Raw genomic sequence first — 23,897 nt, 5'->3', positions numbered from 1 at the left:
TAATATAACGGAGTGCAAATTTATTTAAATACTGATGACAACGAAGAAAATGAGCACGGTTCATGCATTCTACCACAAAACTACAGAAAATTGAAAGCTCAATAACAACGGTGATACTATCAGTTACAGGACACATCAAGTTATGCAAGAATGAAATAATCTTTCCACCAACAAAGCAGCTGTCATTGGAAATTTATGCATCTCTTGTGTCGAAAAAGCAGAAAACTTATCTTATAGCAACCTTTGCTTGAGATTTCTCCGTAAATGCAGCAATAGCCAAGAAAATATGAACTGTATGGAGATCCTCTTGGTTTACTAATGAAAGATAAAACCCATTAGCAGAAATAGCAAGTAGGGAACCAGACTGATCTTGGAAGCTGAACTGGCGGAATCTTGCGCATCTGGTGAACTTTGTGCTGTCACAAAGCTTCCTTCTGGTGTGCTCGTGGTCAGGACAGCAACAATCCAGTTCTCTTCAGAGCCAATTCCAATTCCGGTAAACTTAGTGTCGTTAAGATTATCAGAGTACTGAGACTGTGTGAAGTTGGTAAGGACCAGACTAGGAACGAGGCTGGGAACACAAGCAGGCATTACGACCCCATCTCTTGTGTTAGAGACATTCAAGTGGCATTTAGCTAAAAGTTTTGGATAGTCAGGAAAATTAGGTTCAGTGCCTGGTACTGTGTTGGACCCTGTTGTGTTTGTACAGGGTTGACTTTTGAATTGCTCAGCTATCTCTTTGGCAAGGCACTCTGCGTTGGCATTCTTTGTAAGGGCCGTTAAATTCAAGGTGGAAGCCCTATAGCTGTTGATGCCTTGAAGAAGACTATCTTCCTCATCTACTGCAGAAAAGAGAAAAGGAAGTTTCATTAGCAAGATCTACAAGTCCACAGGGAAATATTACTTCCAGTCTTCCACTAGACAATCATGCGGCAGCATATCAAGTTAACTTTCGGCTTTCAAACCAGAGTTTAGCTTCGAGATATTCTTTAGTTAGGCAAGCAATGTAGTGTCTTGTGGTTGGTCTATTCCGCTTTATCTTTTCGACAAGCAGTCTTGTATAGAATTAGCCCCAAGAATATGTTCCTATCTTTCCAGAGTTCATGGAACTAAAACTAGAAACAATATAGCACAACAATTTTTACTGACAATGCAACTCTCTGACCAACATTGACAACCTTGGATCCTACACAACTTAGGAACTACAAGTCCCGCGAACTACGCCTATTTTTTGAACGCGAACTGTGCCTATATTGTATCATTCCAATTTTATCAGATGTTTCCGAAAGGGAATGAAACTCAAGAAAAGAATGATACAAGTCTTTAGGATCTCTTCCTAGACAGATCATTGATTCCTCCAGTGAGATGCAGAGAGTTAAATTGTAGTTTTCCCACAACACTCCAACAACAATTGCAAAACACTAAATCCACAAGATCCAGTAAGCTAATACACATTCTATGTTGTTTTTTTCTTGATCCAAATTAATTAAACCCAGATTAATATCCTCTAATCAGATCTCATCTGAAGTGGGGGTTTGAACACAATATTGATAAATTAGAAACAAAACCAAAATGGAAATAAAATCATGAATGTATAAAAACAGAAACAGAATTCATAAACTCCACCATTGTCACAAAGCCTCAAGATTTGGAAGTCAACTAAAGCTGTTGAGCAAAGGGACAAAACTTTACCTCCATCGCATTTGACCTGGTGGCTCAACAAAACAATGCAGGAAAGAAATAGTGGGAGGAGGAGGAGACGCAGCGGAGACGCCATTGTCGGCGGAACTTCTGGTGGATTTCTTGCGAGATCAGATTAATGACGGTGGTGGTGCAGAGAATTTTTAGTTTGTGGGAGTGTGCTTTTCTCTCTGTTGCTTTAAGTAGAAGCAAACTCTGCTGCCGAAGAGATGTCCTAACTGAACGTGACGACGACTTTTTGGTGAGCCTTCGCGGTCTGAACCTACTGTGTTTATGGAGTCAAAAGTATACCATTTGAACTTGGGGTAATTTTTAAGAAAACTAATGAAAATTACTTGGAAACTTTGAGTTTTAACGATAAGAAAAAAATAAATGGTAAAATAAATAGTACCAGGATTGACTTTTTAATGTACAAATATGGTTTTTCATTGAAGTGAACAGTACTGAGAGTTTTTTGTTAAAATTTTCTAATTTTTAATGTTTTGGTGAGCCTTCACGGTTTGAACCCACTGTGCTTAAGGTCACATGTGATATTGGAAGAAACTATTAGTTTCATACTGGTTAAGGGTTGTGATGTTCGGACGAGGATTTCTTTCATCTTTGCGATCAGCTTTTATTAAGTATTGTTTGTGTTCAATTTTAAATAAAAAATTTTAAATAATTTTTAATCACAATATGACTGACAAGATGATCTCTAAAATCCTTACAAAAAAGATTTTAGAGATGCTACTTTTAAATCGACCCATGTGGTGAAAAAAATGTTAACCCTGTGGTGAAGTTCGTTATCAATCGTAGTCCAAATTGAAATTTCTGTCAAAATCTCATCCGCATGCAGGGGTAAAAAGGTCATTCCATTTTTTTTGGTAATTCAACTTTTTTATAATCAACAAAAATAGAAGGAAAAAAAAAAAGGGACCCCAATCCCTACCCTTGTCAGCCACAACGACCACCCACCACCTTCCCCCATCTTTCTTACATAACCCTAGCCATCCCGTCCACCACTGTTCTTCTTAAAATGAAATTGTATTCAATGTTTGCGTAATAACTTATATTCTAACCTAAAAGCGGCGAGATACTTTGTGATTTTTTAAATCTTGATTTGGACTTTTGGCTCTCTTAAAATGAGAAAGTCTGATAATATGAATCTTGTAATTTTATTGTTTATTTACTCTTTTATTGTAGTTCTAAAAGTTTAAAAATAAAAAAAAATTATGTCCATATGGCGCTTTATGATTGGTTGATAACATCAATAAAACGAAAATAACAATTTTGCCCCTACAAATGACTATTGAATGAGGCAAAAATCCAATTTGGACTATGATTGATAACAAATTTCACCACAAAATTACAATGGATAGTTTTTTCAGCACATAGGTTTATTTAAAAGTAGGGTATCATCACAAGGATCGCGAAAAAAAATTTGGCCAATAAAATTCTATTTTGTGACTTGCATATCTAGTGGAAGAGAGAAATTACATGTAGAGTCACTTTCTATTTTGTTGAGAGACAATATTTATAATATATTAGATAGAGAGAAAACGGAAAATGATCCGATCATTTTCCTAGGAATCCCGTGATTGTGACCATTTATCGTATTTTGTGCGGTTATAAATCATTTCCAAATTAAAATTTTAAAATTAACTATGAATAATACCTAACGAAAATTGACCGCAATATATACGATGAACAGTTACAATCACGGTATCCCTAGGATTCCTAGGAAAAAGAAAACAAGTATCCACGTGGAGGTAGTATAATCACAAAATTGCCCCCCACGGTTTTGAACAACGACTTCGATGGTTAAGCTCAGTTGCCGTTTGTTCAGTTTTTTGGTTAGATCTCTTTCGTCTGGCTATTAATTCTCTGTGTTTTTGTTTGGATCTCTATCGTTTTGGTTGCTTTATATGCAATTTGGATCAATTCATTCGGTCATCCCAGTTTAGTTTCGAGCTTGAGATAATTTTCGTTTCAATTTCATCTTCCTCATAAGATTTTTGGTTCCAGAAAAGTCTACTTGTGAATGAGAATTGAATTTGATGTCAGAAAGGAGGGAATTTCTTACGCTTTGACACATATCTTTCATCCTCTCGATCATTAAATTCCTTCCAAACCATAACGTTCTAATACTTTTTTCCATTTTTCTTTTCCCACTAGTACTATTTTGGTAGTTAAGTTCAAGCGATCTTGATTAAACAACCATGAACTGTTACGATTGAAAATAAAAAAATTTAGTAATTTTTGAAATCAAATTTAATGGTAAAACATCCAAATAATTGAAGCCAAGCCCAAATAACTTTTATAAATAACTCTTTTCGTTTCAGATTGACTTTAATTAGAAAATTATCATTAATACTTCAATAAGGTGAGAGAAATCAAATTTAAGACATCTTTTTCAATGACAGCGATTTGAACACACTTAATTTTTGTTTTGTTTTTCTATCAATATAGTGCATGCATGCACAAAAATCTCGTGTCGAGGGCTGCCCCTCATAAGCATATTCTTCTCGGATTCATAAATTCAAAGAAGTCACGAGGGACTAATCTGCAATTACGAGTTTTTCTTCGTGACTAGAAGACAAACACAATATGTAACTGGTGGATGCTATTGAGTCCGGATAACGTGGCCTAATCCTCCAACAGCTAACAAGCATACCATGTAGAAATATTCAAGCTCTATTGCTTCCTTCTCCTTCCTGGAATTTACATCCAAGGGCAAAAAATGGCTGTGTCAGCGGATCATTGCCGGATTTCGCTCTCCGCCACCAGCCAATGGCACAGTGCGGCGGGAGCGCCGAGGAGGAACAAGAGGCTTGTGAAGTTTTGTAGTGGAGAGATGATGGGGAAGAAACTGAACCTGCCTCAGCTTCAACTTGGAGGTGGTAAGACTAGTAGGGTTGGGAAGCATGTTTGCATGTCGATTGCTGCTGATATAGTTGGCGAGGCCAAAGTGAGCTCTTAAACTCGCCACGTAAATAAGCATTACTTACTGATTAATTTGCTACTTCCCAATCATAAATTTGATTTTATGCATGATTTGCTGTATCTTGATGAGATTTTCTCTCCACTAAATCATCACTTGAATTCTGAAGTTTACTTGGGCTTTAAATTGCTTGGCATTATTCAATGTTCACGTTTTTTCTTGGTTAGTGATTTTAACACTTGTTTTCTTTAGCCTCCTACTGCCTTCTGCAAGCATAGAAAAACTTACAAAAAAATCCGTTACGAGTACATATGGCTAAAAGATGAGTGCCAAAACTACTGTATTTTTTATTTTAGTAATAACGAAAGCAATAATGCAAGTCAAACCACATTTTTTTTATGACAAATAATACATACATGTCATGTCAATAAATCATTTATTTCAATAAATGTTAATTTAGTAATCACATTTCACATAATAAATGAAATTTTGTACAAATGAGTAATAATATTTTGTTTGGTACAACCATATATTTATACAATGGCTTGAGATTTTTTTTTTTTTTATATAGAATGGGGAAATAAATTGGTATCAAACTCATTATCCTTAATATTTAAAGATAACTCAATCACAAGTTAAGAATAATATCACTAGACTTTAATATTACATGACAATAAACTTAGCATTATTAAACGAAAATTTAAACATTGTCAAATTAGGCTTGATAAGAAGCCTATGATATGTTAATACTTGCCCAATTAACATTGCATATGATGTGGAGTTAATATACGGGCTTTGGGTGGATATAACAGTTGGGGGACATCGATATTGACAAGAGGAATCCACGGACGGTCGTTGCAATCATACTGGGAGGCGGAGCTGGTACTCGGCTTTTCCCACTCACCAAGAGGCGTGCAAAACCTGCTGTAAGTCTCTTCCTTGTTTCAAAACTTCAAGCTGTACTCCATCCGACTATGAAACATGCGTCCATTCTTTAAATAATACACAATTAACGTGTCATTTATAATGGTCGATATTATTGTAGTAACAAAATATACATATCCATATATTATCAATACATTGAGATAATATCGATACAATATTAATCCAAATAGCAGATGTGATGCACTCAGCTCTAGTTTGTGCGCATTGCGTTTTAAACAATATCTATTAAATGTGACTTTGTAAGTCCAACCAATGAACATATGTTTAACGCGTTACTACTAGCATAATAGTGTATGACAAATTTTATTTCTGAAAAAAAAGAAAAACAAAACACGAAATGGTTACTAAACCCGCGCTAAGGTGTTGAGGATGCTGCCTTTACTTGTTCTACATTTGTTCTTCTTCATTTTAGGTTCCAATAGGAGGAGCATACAGGCTGATTGATGTGCCAATGAGTAACTGCATCAACAGTGGAATCAATAAAGTTTATATCCTTACTCAGTTCAACTCGGCATCACTCAACAGACACATTTCCAGAGCTTACAACTTTGGCAGCAGCACCTCCTTCGGCGACGGATATGTGGAGGTACATTTCGATTAACATAATTAATCCTGACTTAATCAGCACCAAGTATATCAAGTACAAAATGTTACGCAAACCCTGTAAAGATTAGCCTGCCTGCATTTAGAATTTATATTTATGACAATGTATGTTCTGCAAGATCACCTATCGTTCTTTCGCTCTATGCCAGGTTCTAGCAGCTACTCAAACTCCCGGCGAGGCAGGGCAGAGGTGGTTCCAGGGTACTGCAGATGCCGTCAGACAGTTCCATTGGCTTTTCGAGGTACTCACAAACAACAATTTAGTAAACAGAAAAAAAAAAAAAATTCAAAATGGTTCTTTGTTTCTTGAGCTTCAAGAAAAAGCTAATACACATCAAAGACAGAAAATTCCATGTAAAACTAAGCTGTGGAGAAGTAGTAAACTTGAACAGCATTGTAAGGCTTTCCCATTTGGTCACAATTTGTGAAGGGAAATTTCTATGATTTACCGCGGTAGGGAAGCCTAGAGTCTCCAAACATAGTCCTGTGTGTAGGTTATAAACGCATCCACATTTTCCCTTCACACCCTTCAAGTTGTTACCGGTGTAGAACTGCATGCTTGGAGCATCTGTCCCCAGCTCCAACACTCTTCCGGATTTCTTTTTGTCACCCTTAAAACCATCCAGCACATAGTTGATATCATAACCGTTAGGCAGTTTCTTGATCCTGCTTCTGATGCTGTGAGGTGAGGTGAAATCAAGGGTGTTTCGTTCACCGACACAATTTTACCAGTATGTATAAACTGGCTATCCACCGGTGTAAAATGGGATCTGAAAATCTGTACATAATGGTGAAAATGTTGCTGCTGTGACCACCTAGGTTCCAGAAAGCATGTTGGGCTAGATTCACTGGAGTAGGCTTGTTTAGAGCTGTGGCTTTCATTGTTACAATCATTTGGTTGTTTCGAATGAGTTTGTTCATCACACTAACAAGGAGATCACCCAGAAATCCGCCTTCACCATCAGAGCAGTGATACGAGAATTGGATGCTAGGGTTAGCGCTCTCTGGTTCATATCTTTTTGCCTTCCAAATCACAAGACTGAATCCTCTTGGACCACCACCATGAATCCTGTTGTTGTTACCGTCGTTAGGAACTAGATTGTAATGAGTTCCATTCAGAGGGGAAATGCAGCGCCGCGTATCCTGCTAGCAACCCGTCCAACAATGTCACCAAAGGGAGAGGAACTGTTCATGTAATCCTTAACCGAATCGAACCCTAAGACAGTGTCAGCCAGCTTTCCGTTTTTGTCGAGGACCGTGAGGGAGACAATAGCTGTACCCTACTTAATACGTTTCCCAGAGAATTTCCTTTCATTAACTTCGTCTTTGCCAGGGAACCGTTGACAAACCCGAAAGCTTGTAGGATTAGGAAACAATGCTAGATGGCCATTTTTCTTTAGAAAACGGAATCAGTTAAGATCAAGATCTTCAATCGTTCCTGAGGGAACATATGGAGAGCTATGGGTTATATTAAAGAGCAAGAGCCATTAAGGACTAAGCATTAAATTAAGAATTAAAGAGTGGAAGTTACTGTCTTTCTCCCTTTCCTGTCGATGTTATGTTTCATATCTTGTATAAAATTCGAGTCAGATGACCTAAATTTGGGAGGCGTTATAAACTTCACCATGGGTTTTCATGCTGCAGGATGCAAGAAGCAGGGACATTGAGGATGTGCTGATTCTATCCGGAGATCATTTATATCGAATGGACTACTTGGACTACGTTCAAGTAAGGCGGAACAGTTAGTTTTGTTTCAACTGAAAACATTCAAAAGGTCAATTCTCAAATACGTCAAACTTTACCTCTCAATTAAACTGCAGAATCACAGGCAGAGCGGTGCAGATATTACCATTTCTTGTGTACCAATGGATGACAGGTATCGCTTGCTCAACACAATTCTTTTCAACTCCAGTTTCTGTTATAGCAATTGATCATCAACCTTTTGAGACTTTCCTCTCTTTCACTGATAGCCGAGCCTCAGATTTCGGTCTGATGAAGATAGACAAGAAGGGAAGGGTCCTATCATTCAGGGAAAAGCCTAAGGGAGACGACCTGAAGGCAATGGTAATACTCATGCGTAAGCTACAATAATCTGAATTGACATTTGGAATATGAATACCTGTATGCTGGATTTGGTACAAACATCAATCTGCAGGCAATAGATACGACCGTTTTGGGACTTTCGGTGGAGGAAGCTCTGAAGAAACCATACATTGCTTCCATGGGAGTGTATGTCTTCAAGAAGGAGATACTTCTGAATATCTTAAGGTGCCAGTCGCATGATGAATTAAAATTTATAAATCACAAACGCACAAACAAGTACACTGTGTAAAAGAAATTTGAGAAAACTACACTAACTATTTGAGTCAGATGGCGTTTTCCAACTGCAAATGACTTTGGATCAGAGATAATCCCTGCCTCAGCTAAAGAATTCTTCGTAAAGGTCGATATCAAATCTCTGTCTGGGAGTATTATATGTTAACTTGAACTCAATTACCTTTGCTTATCACTTAGTATTTTGGCTCTGCCTGGAGGGTTCATTGTAAAAACGCTGTGCAGGCTTATCTCTTCAATGATTACTGGGAAGACATTGGAACCATCCGATCCTTCTTCGAGGCCAACCTTGCCCTCACTGAGCATGTAAGCAAAGCTGATCCTCCGAATGGTGGTTGTTTCTATGGTAGCAGAAGCAGCTTCTGCTGTAACAGATAGAATCTGACGCACCCTTCTTTTCCATACCTTTCAGCCAAATAAGTTTAGCTTCTACAATGCAGCAAAGCCAATGTATACTTCAAGAAGAAACTTGCCTCCATCGAAGATCGACAACAGCAAGGTTGTCAGCTCTGTCTTTGATATGCACTTGAAGCTCCCAGCAAAATTAGTGAAACGCCAACATATATAAAACATTAATCTGCCTCCTTTTTGTGCAGATTGTTGACTCCATCATATCGCATGGAAGTTTCTTAACTGACAGCTTCATAGAGCACAGCGTTGTCGGTATCAGATCGCGAATAAACTCGAACGTTCACTTAAAGGTTAGTCCCATAAAATTCCACAGAATGTTAATCTCAATCTGTTAAAATTCCACGCGAAAGAATTGTCAAAATGCACGCAGGATACAGTAATGCTCGGTGCTGATTACTACGAAACCGATTCTGAGAGAGTGACACTGTTAGCTGAAGGAAGAGTTCCCGTCGGAATTGGAGAGAATACGAAAATCAAGTACAACCTGCTTAAACCTCCCTATCTTTTATGAATTTTACAGTTTTCAACAAAATTATTTGCTTATCATGGCTCTTGATGTCATGTGCAGAGACTGCATCATCGACAAGAACGCGAGGATCGGGAAGAACGTTGTTATTGCAAACTCAGAGGTACGACGTGCCCTCTGTCTCTGTGAATAGTAACCTCTAACAATTAACGGCTGTAAATCGTCCACGCGCGTTAGTCTAATTGTTCTCAACGTTTATGCATGGATTTGCAGGGCGTGCAGGAAGCTGACAGATCGTCGGAAGGGTTCTACATCCGCTCTGGTATAACCATCGTATTGAAAAATTCGACCATCGTCGACGGACTTGTGATCTAAAACACCCCTCCATCCTTCTAGTTTTTGGGTATACCAGGATGGAAGTAAAAGAGAAAATGCAATAGGAATCACCATATATACTCATGTCAGTAGAGCAAGACACTCTCATGATCCGGATGTGTACAAACCTTTGTTATTTTGCAAACATCAAGTAGCTATAAGCAACCATGCCATTTCATTTTCCCTAAAATAACCAAATCAAGTAACGACTACCTTGCAGACAAATTCTGTGAATCCATTTCTGAGAACGATTTATGATTCACTCGAATTTTATACATGTACAGCAAACGACATGCAATTAGCCACATCGTTGTTTTAGAGGACAATCTTGTCCATCAAAAAGTTAAGACAATGTGTATTGAAAATCGAGGGTGCAAAGATTTATATACTCATGAAACCTGAAGGTTTAGAGAAAGGAGTGATCGAGCATCTGCATATGCGCTTATGCTATGAAGCATTTGTGATTGCTTTGTGGTTAATCTACCGAAATTGTTCTATGAGGTAGCGTTTGGTACGCAGACGGACGGAATGGAACCAAAAGATTAAAATGACTAAAATACCCATGTTCCGGTGTTGTTTGGTACAATTTTATGGGCGGAACGGGACATGACTCTTTTTTTTTTTTTTTTTTTTTTTTTTTTTAAGTTGTTCAAATTTGAACACTATTATCCATTATTTGTTTTTCTTGGTCCAAATTTTAATAGGTATATGTTGTGTTTCACATGCAAACCCCTTTAAAATTTGTAATTTTTCCCGTTTTCTACACCTCCATTCGAATTTTCACCACAAACCCATCAAATTTTATTGTGCAAATTGCAAAACCCACACCCCAATTCAATTTTTAGTCCCTAATTTTGGTCCTTTCAATTGTGGGTTGTTGTTGTTAAGGATGGATTTATAAGATGTTACAATCCTATCACTAAGGAAATAAATAAAATAAATAATTTACAAAGCCAATTAGCAATGACGAGATCAAGGATGATTTGTTCCCAATAGGGTGTTTAAAGGCTCTAGGCCTTGACGGTTTTGAAAGAGATTTTTCCCATTCCTTTTTGGATATTATCTCGGAAGAGATCAATGGCCTAGTTCAGGATTTCTCGAGTGGGGGAACAAGCCCCAAGCACCTTAATAGGTTCTACAAACATTAGAATTGGCCTTGTTTAGAAGGACACCCCTCTAAATATTCCTCATTGTAGGAACAAGGCAAACCACATAAGAGCACATGACAAATGTTGAAAAATATATAAGTTTAATGATCATGCATTTCGTAAACATTTTAGGGTTTAAACATTTAGAACTTAAACAAAGAAAATGAAATATGCATAACTTAAACATGAAATATCCGAAATCAAACATTTGTCCTGACTTAAAAAACAAATAATGTCTTGCTAAAGTAATAATGAAAACACTTAGAAGTTGATAAAGTTCCCCATACTAAAACCACAAATACTAAAACCTCAAAGGCTCTCCATAAACACTTTAATGAAATCTGGCTTCTGTGAGTCATCCAAGGTGCTCCAAATACCCATCAGATCGGTATCTTTCACTAACTTCATTGAAATTCTTAACACCTGATCGTATGGGAGACCCATGGCCTGAAGCTCAGAAGGTAGTCTAGCTTTTGCTTCTCTAAAAGTAAAACTTTCACCTAATTTCTTCATTTCAGTAACAGCTTTATTCCAACCTTCACTGATAACAGATACAATATTTGCATCACCATCATTCCTGCTCCTCTTCCTCTTCCTAACAGGTTGAGAAGCACTAGATGTAGCAACAGAAGGAGATGGGGTAGGTGAAAGCGGAGGTATCTCAGAAGTCTCACAATCCTCACTTTCCAAACCCATATTTTCAATTGCATCTGCCGCTGATTCAGCAATGCTACCCGTGGCTCGGTCTCTCCCAAACACCGTACATAGACGTGGATACAACGGGAATGGCTTATTTGGTTTGCAAGATGCATTGGGATGTTTCTACAATAAGAACCCAAAGAAATCAAGGTTAAGACTTTCAAAACAACTAATTGATAAAGAATAAGAAAAAAAAAAATTTACCTTCACCCATTCCTGTAGTATTTCGTCACTATCCACAACAACACATTTTTTCTCATCATCCCAACCAAATCCAGATGTATTCATCATGTCATATGCAGACGAATACTTTTCTTTCAGACGCTTCAATTTGTTTTGTATATGCTTCAGCTCTATATTAATGCCAGGAATTTGTTCCCTCATCTTGGAGGCAACCGTTACAAAAGTACCAGCCTTAAAATTGCCGGTCTCACACCTAACACCATCAGCAACCATCTCCTCGAGGATGGTAAGTAGTACATCCTCCTCATGATCAATCCAATTACGTGAGGTGGCCATATAATCTATCAAATAAGCCATATATTACACAAGTAACACAAATAAATTTATATTAGTTGTACTAATCAATTACCAAATCAAATAAGCCAAATCAAATGACAATGACTAGTGGATTGAAATATTAAAGAGGGACAAATAAATGGGTGATCTAAGCATGAAATTGCAGGGTTGCTGATGCTATATATACCAGTGGTGATGGTGAACTTAATGAACAGATCGTATTTTGGCAATGCTAACTTGGTATTTGTAGGGTTTACAGTGATGGTGAGATGTGGTTTGCCAGCTAGTAGATTGTGTTTTACTGGTAAGTGGATTGACAGTGGTTTCATATTGCATTGAGATTGTATCTTAAGTCTAACTTGTTCTTGCAGTTTCTTTCTCACAGAGGATGAAATAGATCCTCTATATTTTGTTTTATACTGAACTTTCGACTAGCACGTGATGCTGATCTCTAATAGCAGATTGAATTCATATATTTATGACTTGTTTTTACTTGATGTATGTGTTGTTTCCCTTTAAAATTTATATTTTGTAGCCTTTCATGGTTAATAGTTTAATTTCCTTCAATATCAAGTAATCCAACAACAAAACTATCCATTACAATGTCGTAGATTCCTAATGCACTTGAAACAATAGACAACCTAATTTTAAAATAAGCCAAATCAATAGTTTAATTACCAAATCAAATAAGCCAAATCAAATGACAATGACTACACCCTAATTTTAAAATTTATTAAAATTTAGTAACACAAATAAACATATCAAATAAGCCATAACATCTAGATAACTCCCAATTACCATATTACAATAACAAACATCTCAATGGTCTTGATGTTACGAATTTTCAAGCCAATTACAACAACTAAATTGAGTCCCCATCTAAAAGACAATTACAACAACTACCATGTTAACCAATTTTCAAGCCCTTCTTCCTCTCCACTCATCATATATTTCTCTTGCAAGATCATCCCTCCATTGAGTCCATATTTGGCTTGACTCAACGGTTTCAATGTAGGCTAATACTTCTGGTAAATCTTCCCCTATAGGTAATTCATCAAATGCAAGCCTTGCATTTTCTTCAGGATCAACTGCCATATACATTCTGATAAAATTATGAAGTAAACTACATGCGGTGATCATTCGTCCCTGAATCTTGATTGGATAGTGGGAAGGACTTCGTAAGATAGCCCAACGTCGTTTGAGGAGGCCAAAACATCTCTCAATGACATTCCTAGCACGTGAGTGTTTCATATTAAAATATTCTTCATGATTCCTAGGTGCCCGTGAATTGTTTTCCCACTCTTGCAAATGGTATCTAGTGCCTCTATACGGTGCCAGAAAACCCTCACCATTCGTATATCCGGAATCAACCAAATAATATGAACCTATATTAGTTGATAATAAATTTTAGTTGTTGGCCAACAAAGGTAAGGAAAAATACTAGGTGCTTGTTTATATTACCAGTTGGGACCTTGAGGCCATTAGCTCTAGTAACAGCGTCACCAAGAACTCTCGAATCAATAGCTGATCCCTCCCAACCGGATAACACATATACGAATTTGAGGTCGTGTGTGCATACGCCTAACACATTAGTTGCTATATGACCCTTCCTTGTTCTATATCTTGGTCTATCGGCATCAGGCACAGTGACCCCTATGTATGTTCCATCGAGCGCTCCTAAGCAACCCTAGACAAAAGAAAAACTTATATTAATTAGCAATTACAAATAATTATGTTATTAATGATTTTACCATGATTATTACCTTAAAGCATTTCCATCTCGATTCCGTGCAATCCTCTGGGATAGGGGTTGGTTTTGCAAACAACACATCTTGCAAACTGAGTAATGCATGCAATACTCTACGGACATATCGACTAATAGTTTCACCAGACCTAAAAAATCTAACTTGCATTGACCTATTTTTATTGTGGTGGGCTAATATGTTAACAAAAGTAGCTACTTGCTCCTCTATTGTAACATGACCATCATCTACCAATCCACCACGAGTTTGTAGTAAATCACATAAAACTGCAAATGCATTCCTATCCATTCGTAGCTCCCACAAACAGTTAGTATCACTCAATCGCGTGATACGATTTATTTCCTCTCTCCTAACATGAAGTCTAACAAATGTCCTCTGCTCTAAACTAGCTATTTCCCGTTGTCTCCTTTGTTGTTGTCTATACCTCAACAATTGTGCATTCATAGTAAAGACTTGTGCCATTATAATCCAAACGTTCAAAAGAACAAAGAATTGAGTCTCATATTCATCCATACCTTCACATGCAAAAAAACAACACATGAATGAGTGGAGTATCAACATACGCTAAATTCATTTTAGATACTTGGACTTGGTAATAATGATAATATAATGTATAATATTCGTTCGATGGTAGTGACGAATTGTCCACAAGAGGCTATCTCAGTAGCCGAATGCAAAAAGAAGGTGCCACCTTTTTTCATTGTTGCATTTCTATATTGTCTGTCACATAACAACTTTGTATATCCAAGTTAACAATAAGAGGATGTCGAATTCATAAAATAGACTGCAAATTACTTTGCTTATAATAATACTTTGGTTTAGTACACTATATATGTATATATGGGAGAAATTGCTTAGAAGGTAACCAGTCTATCATATTATTGCCTAGAATAAGGATACTTAGCTGTTCTAATTTTATCACGACTACCTCAAATCTTATGAAGCAAGCATAACCATCACAGCAAGTCAAATGAAAAAAAGCAGCTGTGGATTTAAATAAAATTGCTAGCACAAAAATCAGCAAGAAAACATGCATTACCAATTAACAGCCCAAACATGCACAAAAAAGGTCCCAAATCACCAAAACAAAACAAAAAAAAAAGTAAAATTTAGCTGCAAATAAAACAAATAATACATTTATATACCTTTAGCACAGAGAGTTCCAAGAATCAGAATCGAAAATCCAAAAATCTGAAAGGGACGGTTTCCTGAATCTGGAAAACAAAATGCATCAGACACGCACAATAACGATCCAACAAAAAAAAAAGATCCAAACCATATAAGCTGATAAACATGCAAAACTCACAGATAAATAACGATCTTGGGCTGATTTAGAATCACGATTCGTAATATTAGTCTTCAGACCTGTAAGCGACCAACAATCTGTCAGAGCAATACCATTTTGTTTTTCCAATAATCCACATGAGATCAAACCCAAACATGTCAAAAAAGTTTGTGCCTTTCAACACAGTCAACACATGGATTAGTCCATTGACATTTAGAATGAACCATTGTTCTTTACCACATGGCTGCAATTTTTATATACAAACAATAGTCTTCTAACATAAATTTTCAAGATTGTCTGCGCGTTCACCAAAAACACAAAGGCTTCCAAAATTCCAACAACCCTTTTAATTTCTTCTCAAAAATTCAAAATCCATTTTAATCCAAACTGCACTCACACAGTTTATAGCACCAAGAACTGCACTCACACAGTTTAATCAAAATCCATTTTAATCCAAAATGCACTCACACAGTTTATATCACCAAGAACTGCACTCACACAGTTTAATCAAAATCCATTTTAATCCAAACTGCACTCACACAGTTTATATCCAAACTGCAAAACTATAAAAAACCACATGCAAATAATTTTAAAACAACTGCACTCACACAGTTTATATCACCAAGAACATATATAAAAAAAAAAAAATTAAAATCACAATCTAAACTAATGTTTCCTTTCCTCCTGTCCGTGTTTGTAACCCCCTGTAGTGTAAATCACAAAAAAATTTCTCTCTTGTTTCTTGCCACAACCGAACTCAGCCCTCTTTCTTTTTAAATCGAATCATGAGCACTCATCACATCTTTTCCAAAAGCAACAAACACCTTTCCCTTTTTTCTTACAACCATCATCATTCTGTCTCTACTCATAATGATGTCCACCAAACTTTCCTTTTGTTTATTTTATGCACCGAAAGTTTTCTTGGACATTTGGGGCCAATTATTCAACAATAAACCACAAGTATTCTCATTAATAAATTTTTGAGAGAAAATGTCCAGCATGCAGCAACCATTCAATGCAGGCCAATCCCAAGGCCAAGGCCAGGTATGAGATTGATGTTTTCAATTCAAGCAGGGTGCTATTATTTCCACTCACCTGTCATATTCTCTCACCCGTTGACTATTGAAAATGTTCATGACAAATGGATATAAAGTGAGTGTGGAAATAAGACAAGTGCATGGGTGCAAGAGCACCTTTAAGCTGCAGAACGTAATTTATTAGATGATCATCGTACTCATGCTGTATATGTGATACAATGCCATATGTTTTATGTTGTTGGTGCAGGCTAAGGCAGAAGAGTGGATGCAGTCCACATAGGAAACAGCACATGAAGCTAGGAACGCAACAGCTGATGCAGCTCAGTCAGCCAACAAACTATACAACGCAAAATAGTTCACTTGGAGGGTTTGGTTTAGACTAATGAAGTAAGTCATTAGACTAATGAAGTAAAGCATGCCCTATAAAATACAAAAATCCATCACCCCTCTCACATTATCATTCTAACATATATCTTTTTTTTTCTTTTCACTTTTCGAACATTTTTCACTTGAGCACAGTTTTCTAAAATTCTTAATGCTGATGTTAAGCACATGCAAGGCTCTATAACAGAGCAGTGTTGATTTAACAGCCACCATGGAGATCAATGTCTCAAGGTGCCAGAAATTCAAAAGAAGCCAGCCTCATGTCTTATGTTTATCTTGTGTATGTAAATGTGCACCCTACACATGCTAGACACACAAAACCACCAGAGGAATCTAAAAAAACGCACCCTACACATGCTAGACACATCCAATACCAAAAGCACCAGAGGAATCTAAAAAAACGCTACTTCCTAGTTCATTCAATAGGAAGAGAGTAATCTTACTAAACAGGCTGCACAAAGCAGCCTCTGTATTTTTCCAATATAAACAGGCTGCACTCTGCCATCTCACTTTTGGTAATTATATGTTCAAACACTACTATAAACATCATGCTTGAAAATAAGTCTTGCATAACCGACATCAACCTTTTAATGCTTATAACCGACATCAACTTGAACAGCTAAATCCTGAAATCCACTAAGACCTAAAGGCATTAACAAAACCAGCTCACTCACTTCAAATCAATATCCATACAAATATGATAAAGTCAACAAAACCCAAATTGCTTACCTTTCCTATGAGATAGAAAGGAGAAAGATTTATCTTTCAAGCGAACACCCACAGGAACAACAACCTTGTTGCCCAGAAAGCAAGAAAAGCACCTCAAAGGAGAAAACCTAAATCAGATCAAAGTACCAAAACCCTGATGCCCAAAGATCCCCTTTTTTTTTTTCCCATTTCACAAAATACAAATTATAGATTGATATGTATTTACTCAAGAAACAAAATCAGAACCATACAACTCAACAATCAAGAACACAAAGGCATCCAAGAAACACCAAATTGACCAAACTGACCGTCCAGAAAGACAGATTGAAAGCGGAAACAGAAACCAAAGAAAAAAATGTACCAGACCCAGATGAGAAATCGCCAAAAAAAACTAGTATTTTGCTGCACTCTAGTTGATACAAAATATCAAACACAAACAGAGAACAAATACATAAACAGAGAACAAATAAAAAAAATTTGAACAATCGAAGAAAGAGAGACCGAGAGCTACACGAAAACAGATCGAACCTGGAACCGAGATGCAGAGCTGAAGATGCTACGGAAGAGGATGAGGAGGAAGGTTCGCAGAGCTGCTACACGGAAGATGCAGAGGTGAAGAGGCTACAAGGAAGAAGATGAGGAGGAAAGGGAAGATGCAGAGGGAGGAACACGACGGCTGAGAAGAAGAGGGATAGTTTTTAGGGTTTGTTATATGATTTTTGATGTAAATTTTGAAAAAGACAAGGGGCATTTTTGTCTTAAAATTTTGGAACTTTCTGTCCCACAGACATGGAATAACCCGTTCCAGGGTGGGGGTGTGGAACAAAAAATCATCCAAAATCTGTTCCATGGAACAGCCCGTTCCACTCATTTTAGGCGCACCAAACGCGGGACGGAACGCCTCGTCCCACTCTGTTCCGTCCCGTCCCGCGTACCAAACGCTACCTGAGGAAAGGGATACATAATCTACTCCCTAGAGCTACAGATTGAGACTTCCACTGACTCTATACAATTAGCTCTTCACAGTTCATCATCAACTCGTTTTCATATTTTTGCAAAGCAAACCGCTCCTCGGACATTATAATGTTGGTAACAGAGCATTTCTTGTCTGAAAACGGTTTCCTACCTGTTCTTCCAGCTCGATGAAGATGATCAACGACAGTTCTTGGCAGATCGAAGTTGTATATATGAGTAGTGTCTGGCAGGTCAACCCTTCTGGCTGCTATATCCGTTGATACAAGGAGATAACTTCCACCTTGTCTGACTTCCTAAAAGTAAGTAAATAGAATATAGATACATCAGAAGATATCAACTCGAAAATGGCATACCAAAGACCAAGCATATTTTGTCGTAGAATTGGAAAATTTGGACGTTTTCAAGAGGTACTTCGGAATATTGAAAACAGAAAATTCATTCCTGCTGAGCATTTCCGTTAGAACTAACTAGCCGATGAGCACACACTGTGTGTGTGAACAATTTCATTTTGTTTTTTTTTTATTAAGGAGTGTGATTAGTTTTTAAAATTTTAAAAAGAGTGAAAAAATGATGGTGGGACAATTTCTATTAATAAGTGCATATTTTATCTTAATATTACATAATTATTGTTTTGTCGTCCTTGTGTAAATATTATGTATCAAAAGTAGGAAAAATAGGGATATGATTGTCATTTTTTCAAAAGATACAAAATTACTATTTTGCCCTCATTATGTAAGTTATGTAAGTATTGTGTATCAAAAGTAAGGGCAAAATAGGAAAAAATTGGGCAAAAAGTTGACAAGGAGGGTTCTCTTCATAATAGTATAGATATTACTTTCGAGGAAGTGAACATGATTTACTAAGTCAAACCAGAAGGGAAAAACATATAACTTACAGATAGAGAAGCAGCTCGTTAATTGAAATTCATGTCTTCTTCCAAAAGGAGGATGTCTGAATATCCCTCATACGAAGCCTTCAAGAAATTAATTAATAGTGTTGTTGATGGAGCATTTCCAGCCTTCTATGACTAACCAAATAGATAAGAAATATATAGTAGGTCATCTCCAACCGAAAGAAATATGTTTAGCCCCAGTCCAGATTATAGCCCTACAAGAAATTTTTTTTTTTTTTTAATGAACAGTGTCAGGCCCCTCAATAATGTATTATTTTAAGTTTGTTCTTTAATTTATTGGTTAATTGAATTAAATTACCATATTAAAATGAGGTTTCTGGATATATTTTGAGTGCCACTTGTCCATAAATGAATAAGCCTCTAAATTTCTTATCTTTATATAATCTCAATAATTTATCGGATATGATTTCGAATAACACGTGTCGCTAAAGTGAGTAACTCTTCATATTTCTTATCTTTATGTAATCTTAATAATTTTTCAGATAGGATTTCGACTACCACGTGTCGAGATGTAATTGGTTATGCAAATTTTAGGTATGATTCTTATCTACGTAACGCTTCTCATCTTCAGTTTCTAATGTTAATAAATTGGCTAGATATTGGGGTAGAATTCGTACCTTCATCTTTACCCTCTCCAATATCTCTTGTTTGACTAAAATTTGTTATTTCAATTCAAGTTTGCAACAAATTCCAATTGGGGGTCCTCATCCAATTCTGAATTGAAAGATAAATGGACGAAGCGAAGGTGAGAAGATGAAGAGTCCAATGAAGAAGACAAAGCATGGCACAATTCAACATTTATGGCAGCTCTGGCTGGGGCCATGGCGTGTGAGGAAACTCAAGAACAATCTCAATTGGGTGGCTCTGTTGTTGGTTGCTCTTAAAAGCCACGAAAAAGAGAGATCCATATAAGACTCTTATGAACAACTACTTCAACTCTAACATGGTGTACCCAGAAGAGGATTTCAGACGTCGCTTCCGAATGAGGTGTCATGTCTTCGAGTGTTTGTTTCATGATGTCCAACATGTCAATCCATACTTTTGGCAGAAGATTGATAGAGCAAGCTGCTCTGGTTTCTCACCTCACAAAAAGGTTACTGTTGCACTTCGAATATTGACCTATGCCTCTCCAGCTGATGCGATGGATGATACATATGGTATGTCTGAGTCTATATGCCTTGATAATCTTGCTCAATTTTGTCACATAATTTGTCCAAATTTAAAAAGATAAGTACCTTTGTGAACCAAATCAAGCAGATCTTGCTTCGCTCCTTTTTAAAGCTGAAAAATGTGACTTTCCGGACATGATAGGGTCATTAGATTGCATGCAGTAGTAGTGGAAGAACTGTCATATCGGATGGCAATGAGGATTTAGCGGAAGATCGAGAAAGCTAACTATTATGTTAGAGGCAGTTACCTCGTTTGACATATGAATCTAGCATGATTTCTTTGGAGTCCCAGGATCCCAAACATTACAGTACTCAGGCGTTAACCCATCTTTAATAACCTAACGGAGGGTAAATCATCTCAACGGGCGTCAGTACAATATAGAGTATTACCTAGCACATGACATCTACCCAAAGTGGGCGACACTTGTCCAAGCAATTGCAAACCTTGTGGATGACGCCTAAAGGTGGTTTACCTTACACCAAGAGGCATACTAGAAAGATGTTGGGAGAGTTTTCGGTATTCTACAAGCATGGTAAAAAAATCATTAAGAAACTGGCAAGAGGGTGGAGTCAAGATAAATTGAACTCCATAATGATGTTGTGCATCATTTTATACAACATGGTTGTGAAGGATGAGCGAGATGACTATATTAATGGAGAGTCTGATAACGACCAAGATGATCCAAATAGGTCAAGGAGGGCTCATGCGATAATATATGATGGGCCTAATTTGCCTCTGGATGCAAGAACTAGTAACATATCTTTAAATGAATACATGAGGCATTATAGGATGATACGTTCGTGTACCACAAACAAGTACCTACAACAGGATCTTGTTGCACATCTTTGGATTAAAAAAAAAAAAAAAAAACCAATGGTGTAGGCATAATAAACCAAACGTTGTTTAAGTTTTAATAACTCCCCCAAGTATTCTGCCACAAAATTTCTTTCCCTTCTCTTTCTCTCATCTCCCTCTCTCTCGTACATATTCTACTTCTCTCAGTCATCAGGTAGTCAGGTGCTCTCTCTCTATCTCTACTTGCAGATTCCCATGGTAAAGTTTTATTCTTTATTTTTCAATATTTCCATTGAAAATAATTAACTTTACTCTTGCTGCTCGTTCTCGTTGGCTGATATATAATTTTGTGACGTCTACCTCTAGATAACCAGAACCTGAAACGCAAATCCAAAGCCATTTAATTCCCATAATTCGCAATCTCACATAGTTTTCGGGTAAGTCTGCACTGCACTGCATCCTCGCTCTTATTTTGCTTCTGTGTCTGTTTTTAAAATAATTATTAGTATGAATTTGTGAGCATATTGATAAAGTTTGTTTGTTTAGGTGTTTTGGTTGAACTTGACAGAGAATGGAGAGGACTTTTGGAGTGTGTTTTACGGCTTCAAGGCTGTGCAAAATGCATCATCATTGATTTCATTAAGTAGATGAATGTTTGTTGGGTATGGTTCATTGCCGTAACCCATACTTGTTTAAAGAGTGATTGACAAGAGGCTTAACAACCATTTCAGCCTTACTACTCTAGATTGAATCCTAGCCCTTCATTTGGGTTTTAAGTGATCTAATCTGGAGTGTACACTTGTCACTCACACACTCACACATACATTTAAACAAAAAACTAGCCATTTGAGGCTTTAACCCTTCATTTCTTCTTTCTCCTTCGATGCAGACAACATCCATGCTCGGGAGCTTATTGTTGCCTTCGATCCCTCGACTCCAGGAGCTGTTTAGCTTCCAACACTCCCTTCTAAACTGCTTCTGGGAGTCATTCCAAGCAATCCATTTAGGTAATTGAATCTCTCATTCGATAATGCTTTTGTGAAAATGTCTGCGATCTAATTTTCTGTGCTGCAATAGATTAGCTTGATTGTGTTGTCCTGCAATGCCTCTTTGATGAAATGATATCTTCTTTTGATGTGCTTTGTTCTCTGATGAAATACTGGGTTTTTTGTCATGGCGATTGCAGAGGTGTTGTCACACAGAAGCAGTGTGGCATCAACTTGCAATTCCTCAAAGTCTTTAAGTATGAACCTTAGCCAAATAGCTTGAGTTGTAGCTTTTGATGCACTCACATAATTTGCCTCACCTGTGGACAGTGCAACACTTTGTTGCTTTACAGAGGCCCACGAGAAAACCCCTAAACCAAAAGTGAAAGCATAGCCCAATGTGCTTTTGCTATCATCTTCACTGCCACCCCAGTCACTGTCACAAAATCCAGTTAGGATAGTTGACGTCCCCATTTCATACTTGATCCCATAATCAAGTGTTCCTTGCATATATCTTAGAACTCTCTTTGCTGTCCCCATGTGTATCTTGCTAGGATTCTGCATAAACCTAGAAAGTAGGCTTGTTGAGAACATTAGATCTGGCCTTGTTGCAGTTAGGTACGATAGACTACCAATAATGCTTTTGTAGAGACTAACATCTACAGGTTCACTTCCATTATCTTTCTTAAGCTTCTTATTTGCAATTAGGGTGTAGAGACAGGTTTGCATCCCAAACTTTTCAAGCAAAGTTTTAGCATACTTCCTTTGATGAATAAATATGTTATTTGCTTCTTGAATTATCCCAATGCCAAGAAAATGATGCAAGATGCCTAGATCAGTCATCTCATACCTCTTCATCATCTCTTCTTTGAACTTTTCAATCATTGCATCATCATTTCCAGTGTAAACAACATCATCCACATAGATTAAGACAAATAATGTCTTGTTGTTGCTTCATGTCTTGGTGTAGAGTGTAGCTTCACTAAAACTTTTCTAAAATCGTTTCTTAGTGAAATAGGAATCAATCTCACTGTACCAAGCTCTTGGAGCTTGCTTTAGGCCATAGAGTGCCTTCCTTAGCTTGTACACCTTCTCTGGAAACTCTTAACTTGTGAGCCCTTGAGGTTGTTCGACAAACACCTCTTCTTCTAGCACTCCATTTAGAAATTTAGATTTGACATCCAATTGATGCAACTTCCAACCCTTCTTAGCTGTTAGGGCAATCAAGGTCCTTATAGTGTCTAACCTTGCTACTGGAGCAAATGTTTCATTGAAGTCTACACCAGGCTTCTGTGAGTAGCCTTTAGCTACCAATTTGGCCTTGTTATTTTGCATAGAACCATCTAGGTTGAGCTTCACTTTGTACACTCATTTCACACCAATCACAGTCTTCTCACTTTGTCGATTTAGAAGTTCCTAAGTGTCATTTTTCTCAATCATTTCAAGTTCTTCCTTCATCAAGTTCTTCCTTCATTGCTTTCTTCCAAGCTTTGTCTTTCTTAGCTTCTTCATATGATTCTGGTTCCACTACACAGTAGTTACATGTAGCATAAATCTCATCCAAGCTTCTCAACCTCACTGGAGTTGAACTTAGAGTTGTTATTTGTGATTAACTTGGTTGCGGACTCATGCTTGCTTGTTGTGGAGTCCCTTGTATGTCACCATTCTCTGTGACTTTTTCTTGAGCTGAGGTCTTCATAGGCTCCCTTGTTTGCCTTTTGTTGATGTCAAGTTGTAGAGAGACACTGTCATTCTCTTCT

The 23,897-nt window shown here is 37.2% G+C and overlaps 3 protein-coding genes, 1 long non-coding RNA gene and 1 pseudogene across 4 annotated transcripts; 1 reads left to right on the top strand and 4 right to left on the bottom strand.

The window, feature by feature from the left end:
* Positions 1-1,961, bottom strand: LOC103954126 (uncharacterized GPI-anchored protein At3g06035-like). Its single transcript, XM_009365928.3, has 2 exons — positions 1,693-1,961; positions 1-842 (listed from the first exon to the last, which is right to left on the bottom strand). Exons 1-2 carry the CDS (start codon positions 1,775-1,777, stop codon positions 316-318), a joined length of 612 nt encoding a protein of 203 aa, XP_009364203.2. The 5' UTR covers positions 1,778-1,961; the 3' UTR covers positions 1-315.
* LOC125471463 lies at positions 1-18,140 on the bottom strand. Its single transcript, XR_007253638.1, has 3 exons — positions 17,827-18,140; positions 16,998-17,000; positions 1-97 (listed from the first exon to the last, which is right to left on the bottom strand). It is a non-coding gene; the product is annotated as an uncharacterized LOC125471463 (long non-coding RNA).
* Positions 4,316-9,923, top strand: LOC103936905 (glucose-1-phosphate adenylyltransferase large subunit 3, chloroplastic/amyloplastic). Its single transcript, XM_048571857.1, has 15 exons — positions 4,316-4,648; positions 5,434-5,547; positions 5,979-6,152; positions 6,319-6,411; positions 7,814-7,897; positions 7,990-8,045; positions 8,140-8,233; positions 8,325-8,437; positions 8,540-8,612; positions 8,729-8,809; positions 8,916-9,002; positions 9,100-9,204; positions 9,285-9,391; positions 9,483-9,543; positions 9,654-9,923. Exons 1-15 carry the CDS (start codon positions 4,421-4,423, stop codon positions 9,753-9,755), a joined length of 1,572 nt encoding a protein of 523 aa, XP_048427814.1. The 5' UTR covers positions 4,316-4,420; the 3' UTR covers positions 9,756-9,923.
* Positions 12,855-14,568, bottom strand: LOC103940544 (protein ANTAGONIST OF LIKE HETEROCHROMATIN PROTEIN 1-like). The gene is made up of 3 exons (XM_048571858.1): positions 13,885-14,568; positions 13,583-13,808; positions 12,855-13,506 (listed from the first exon to the last, which is right to left on the bottom strand). Exons 1-3 carry the CDS (start codon positions 14,443-14,445, stop codon positions 13,040-13,042), a joined length of 1,254 nt encoding a protein of 417 aa, XP_048427815.1. The 5' UTR covers positions 14,446-14,568; the 3' UTR covers positions 12,855-13,039.
* A 162-nt stretch (positions 18,141-18,302) lies between the features above and the next one.
* The window catches only part of LOC103936897, a 33,358-nt pseudogene continuing 27,763 nt past the window's right edge, over positions 18,303-23,897 (bottom strand).

Source organism: the organism of the source record quoted next, unplaced genomic scaffold (assembly GCF_019419815.1).
Source record: "Pyrus x bretschneideri cultivar Hongxiangsu unplaced genomic scaffold, Pyrus_bretschneideri_v1 Contig6, whole genome shotgun sequence".
NCBI lineage: Eukaryota > Viridiplantae > Streptophyta > Magnoliopsida > Rosales > Rosaceae > Pyrus > Pyrus x bretschneideri.
Note: the sequence above shows the minus strand (reverse complement) of the source record. Positions and strands in the feature narration are given on the sequence as shown.

Excerpts from the sequence above, each read along its gene's own strand:
- LOC103954126 (XM_009365928.3), bottom strand. The coding sequence starts at position 1,777 with ATGGCGTCTCCGCTGCGTCTCCTCCTCCTCCCACTATTTCTTTCCTGC. Across the intron at positions 843-1,692 it reads CCAGGTCAAATGCGATGGAG|TAGATGAGGAAGATAGTCTT; the intron begins GTAAAGTTTTGT and ends TCTTTTCTGCAG.
- LOC103936905 (XM_048571857.1), top strand. The coding sequence starts at position 4,421 with ATGGCTGTGTCAGCGGATCATTGCCGGATTTCGCTCTCCGCCACCAGC. Across the intron at positions 7,898-7,989 it reads ACTACTTGGACTACGTTCAA|AATCACAGGCAGAGCGGTGC; the intron begins GTAAGGCGGAAC and ends ATTAAACTGCAG. Across the intron at positions 8,438-8,539 it reads ATACTTCTGAATATCTTAAG|ATGGCGTTTTCCAACTGCAA; the intron begins GTGCCAGTCGCA and ends TATTTGAGTCAG.
- LOC103940544 (XM_048571858.1), bottom strand. The coding sequence starts at position 14,445 with ATGTTGATACTCCACTCATTCATGTGTTGTTTTTTTGCATGTGAAGGT. Across the intron at positions 13,809-13,884 it reads CGAGATGGAAATGCTTTAAG|GGTTGCTTAGGAGCGCTCGA; the intron begins GTAATAATCATG and ends TCTTTTGTCTAG. Across the intron at positions 13,507-13,582 it reads TGGCCTCAAGGTCCCAACTG|GTTCATATTATTTGGTTGAT; the intron begins GTAATATAAACA and ends CAACTAATATAG.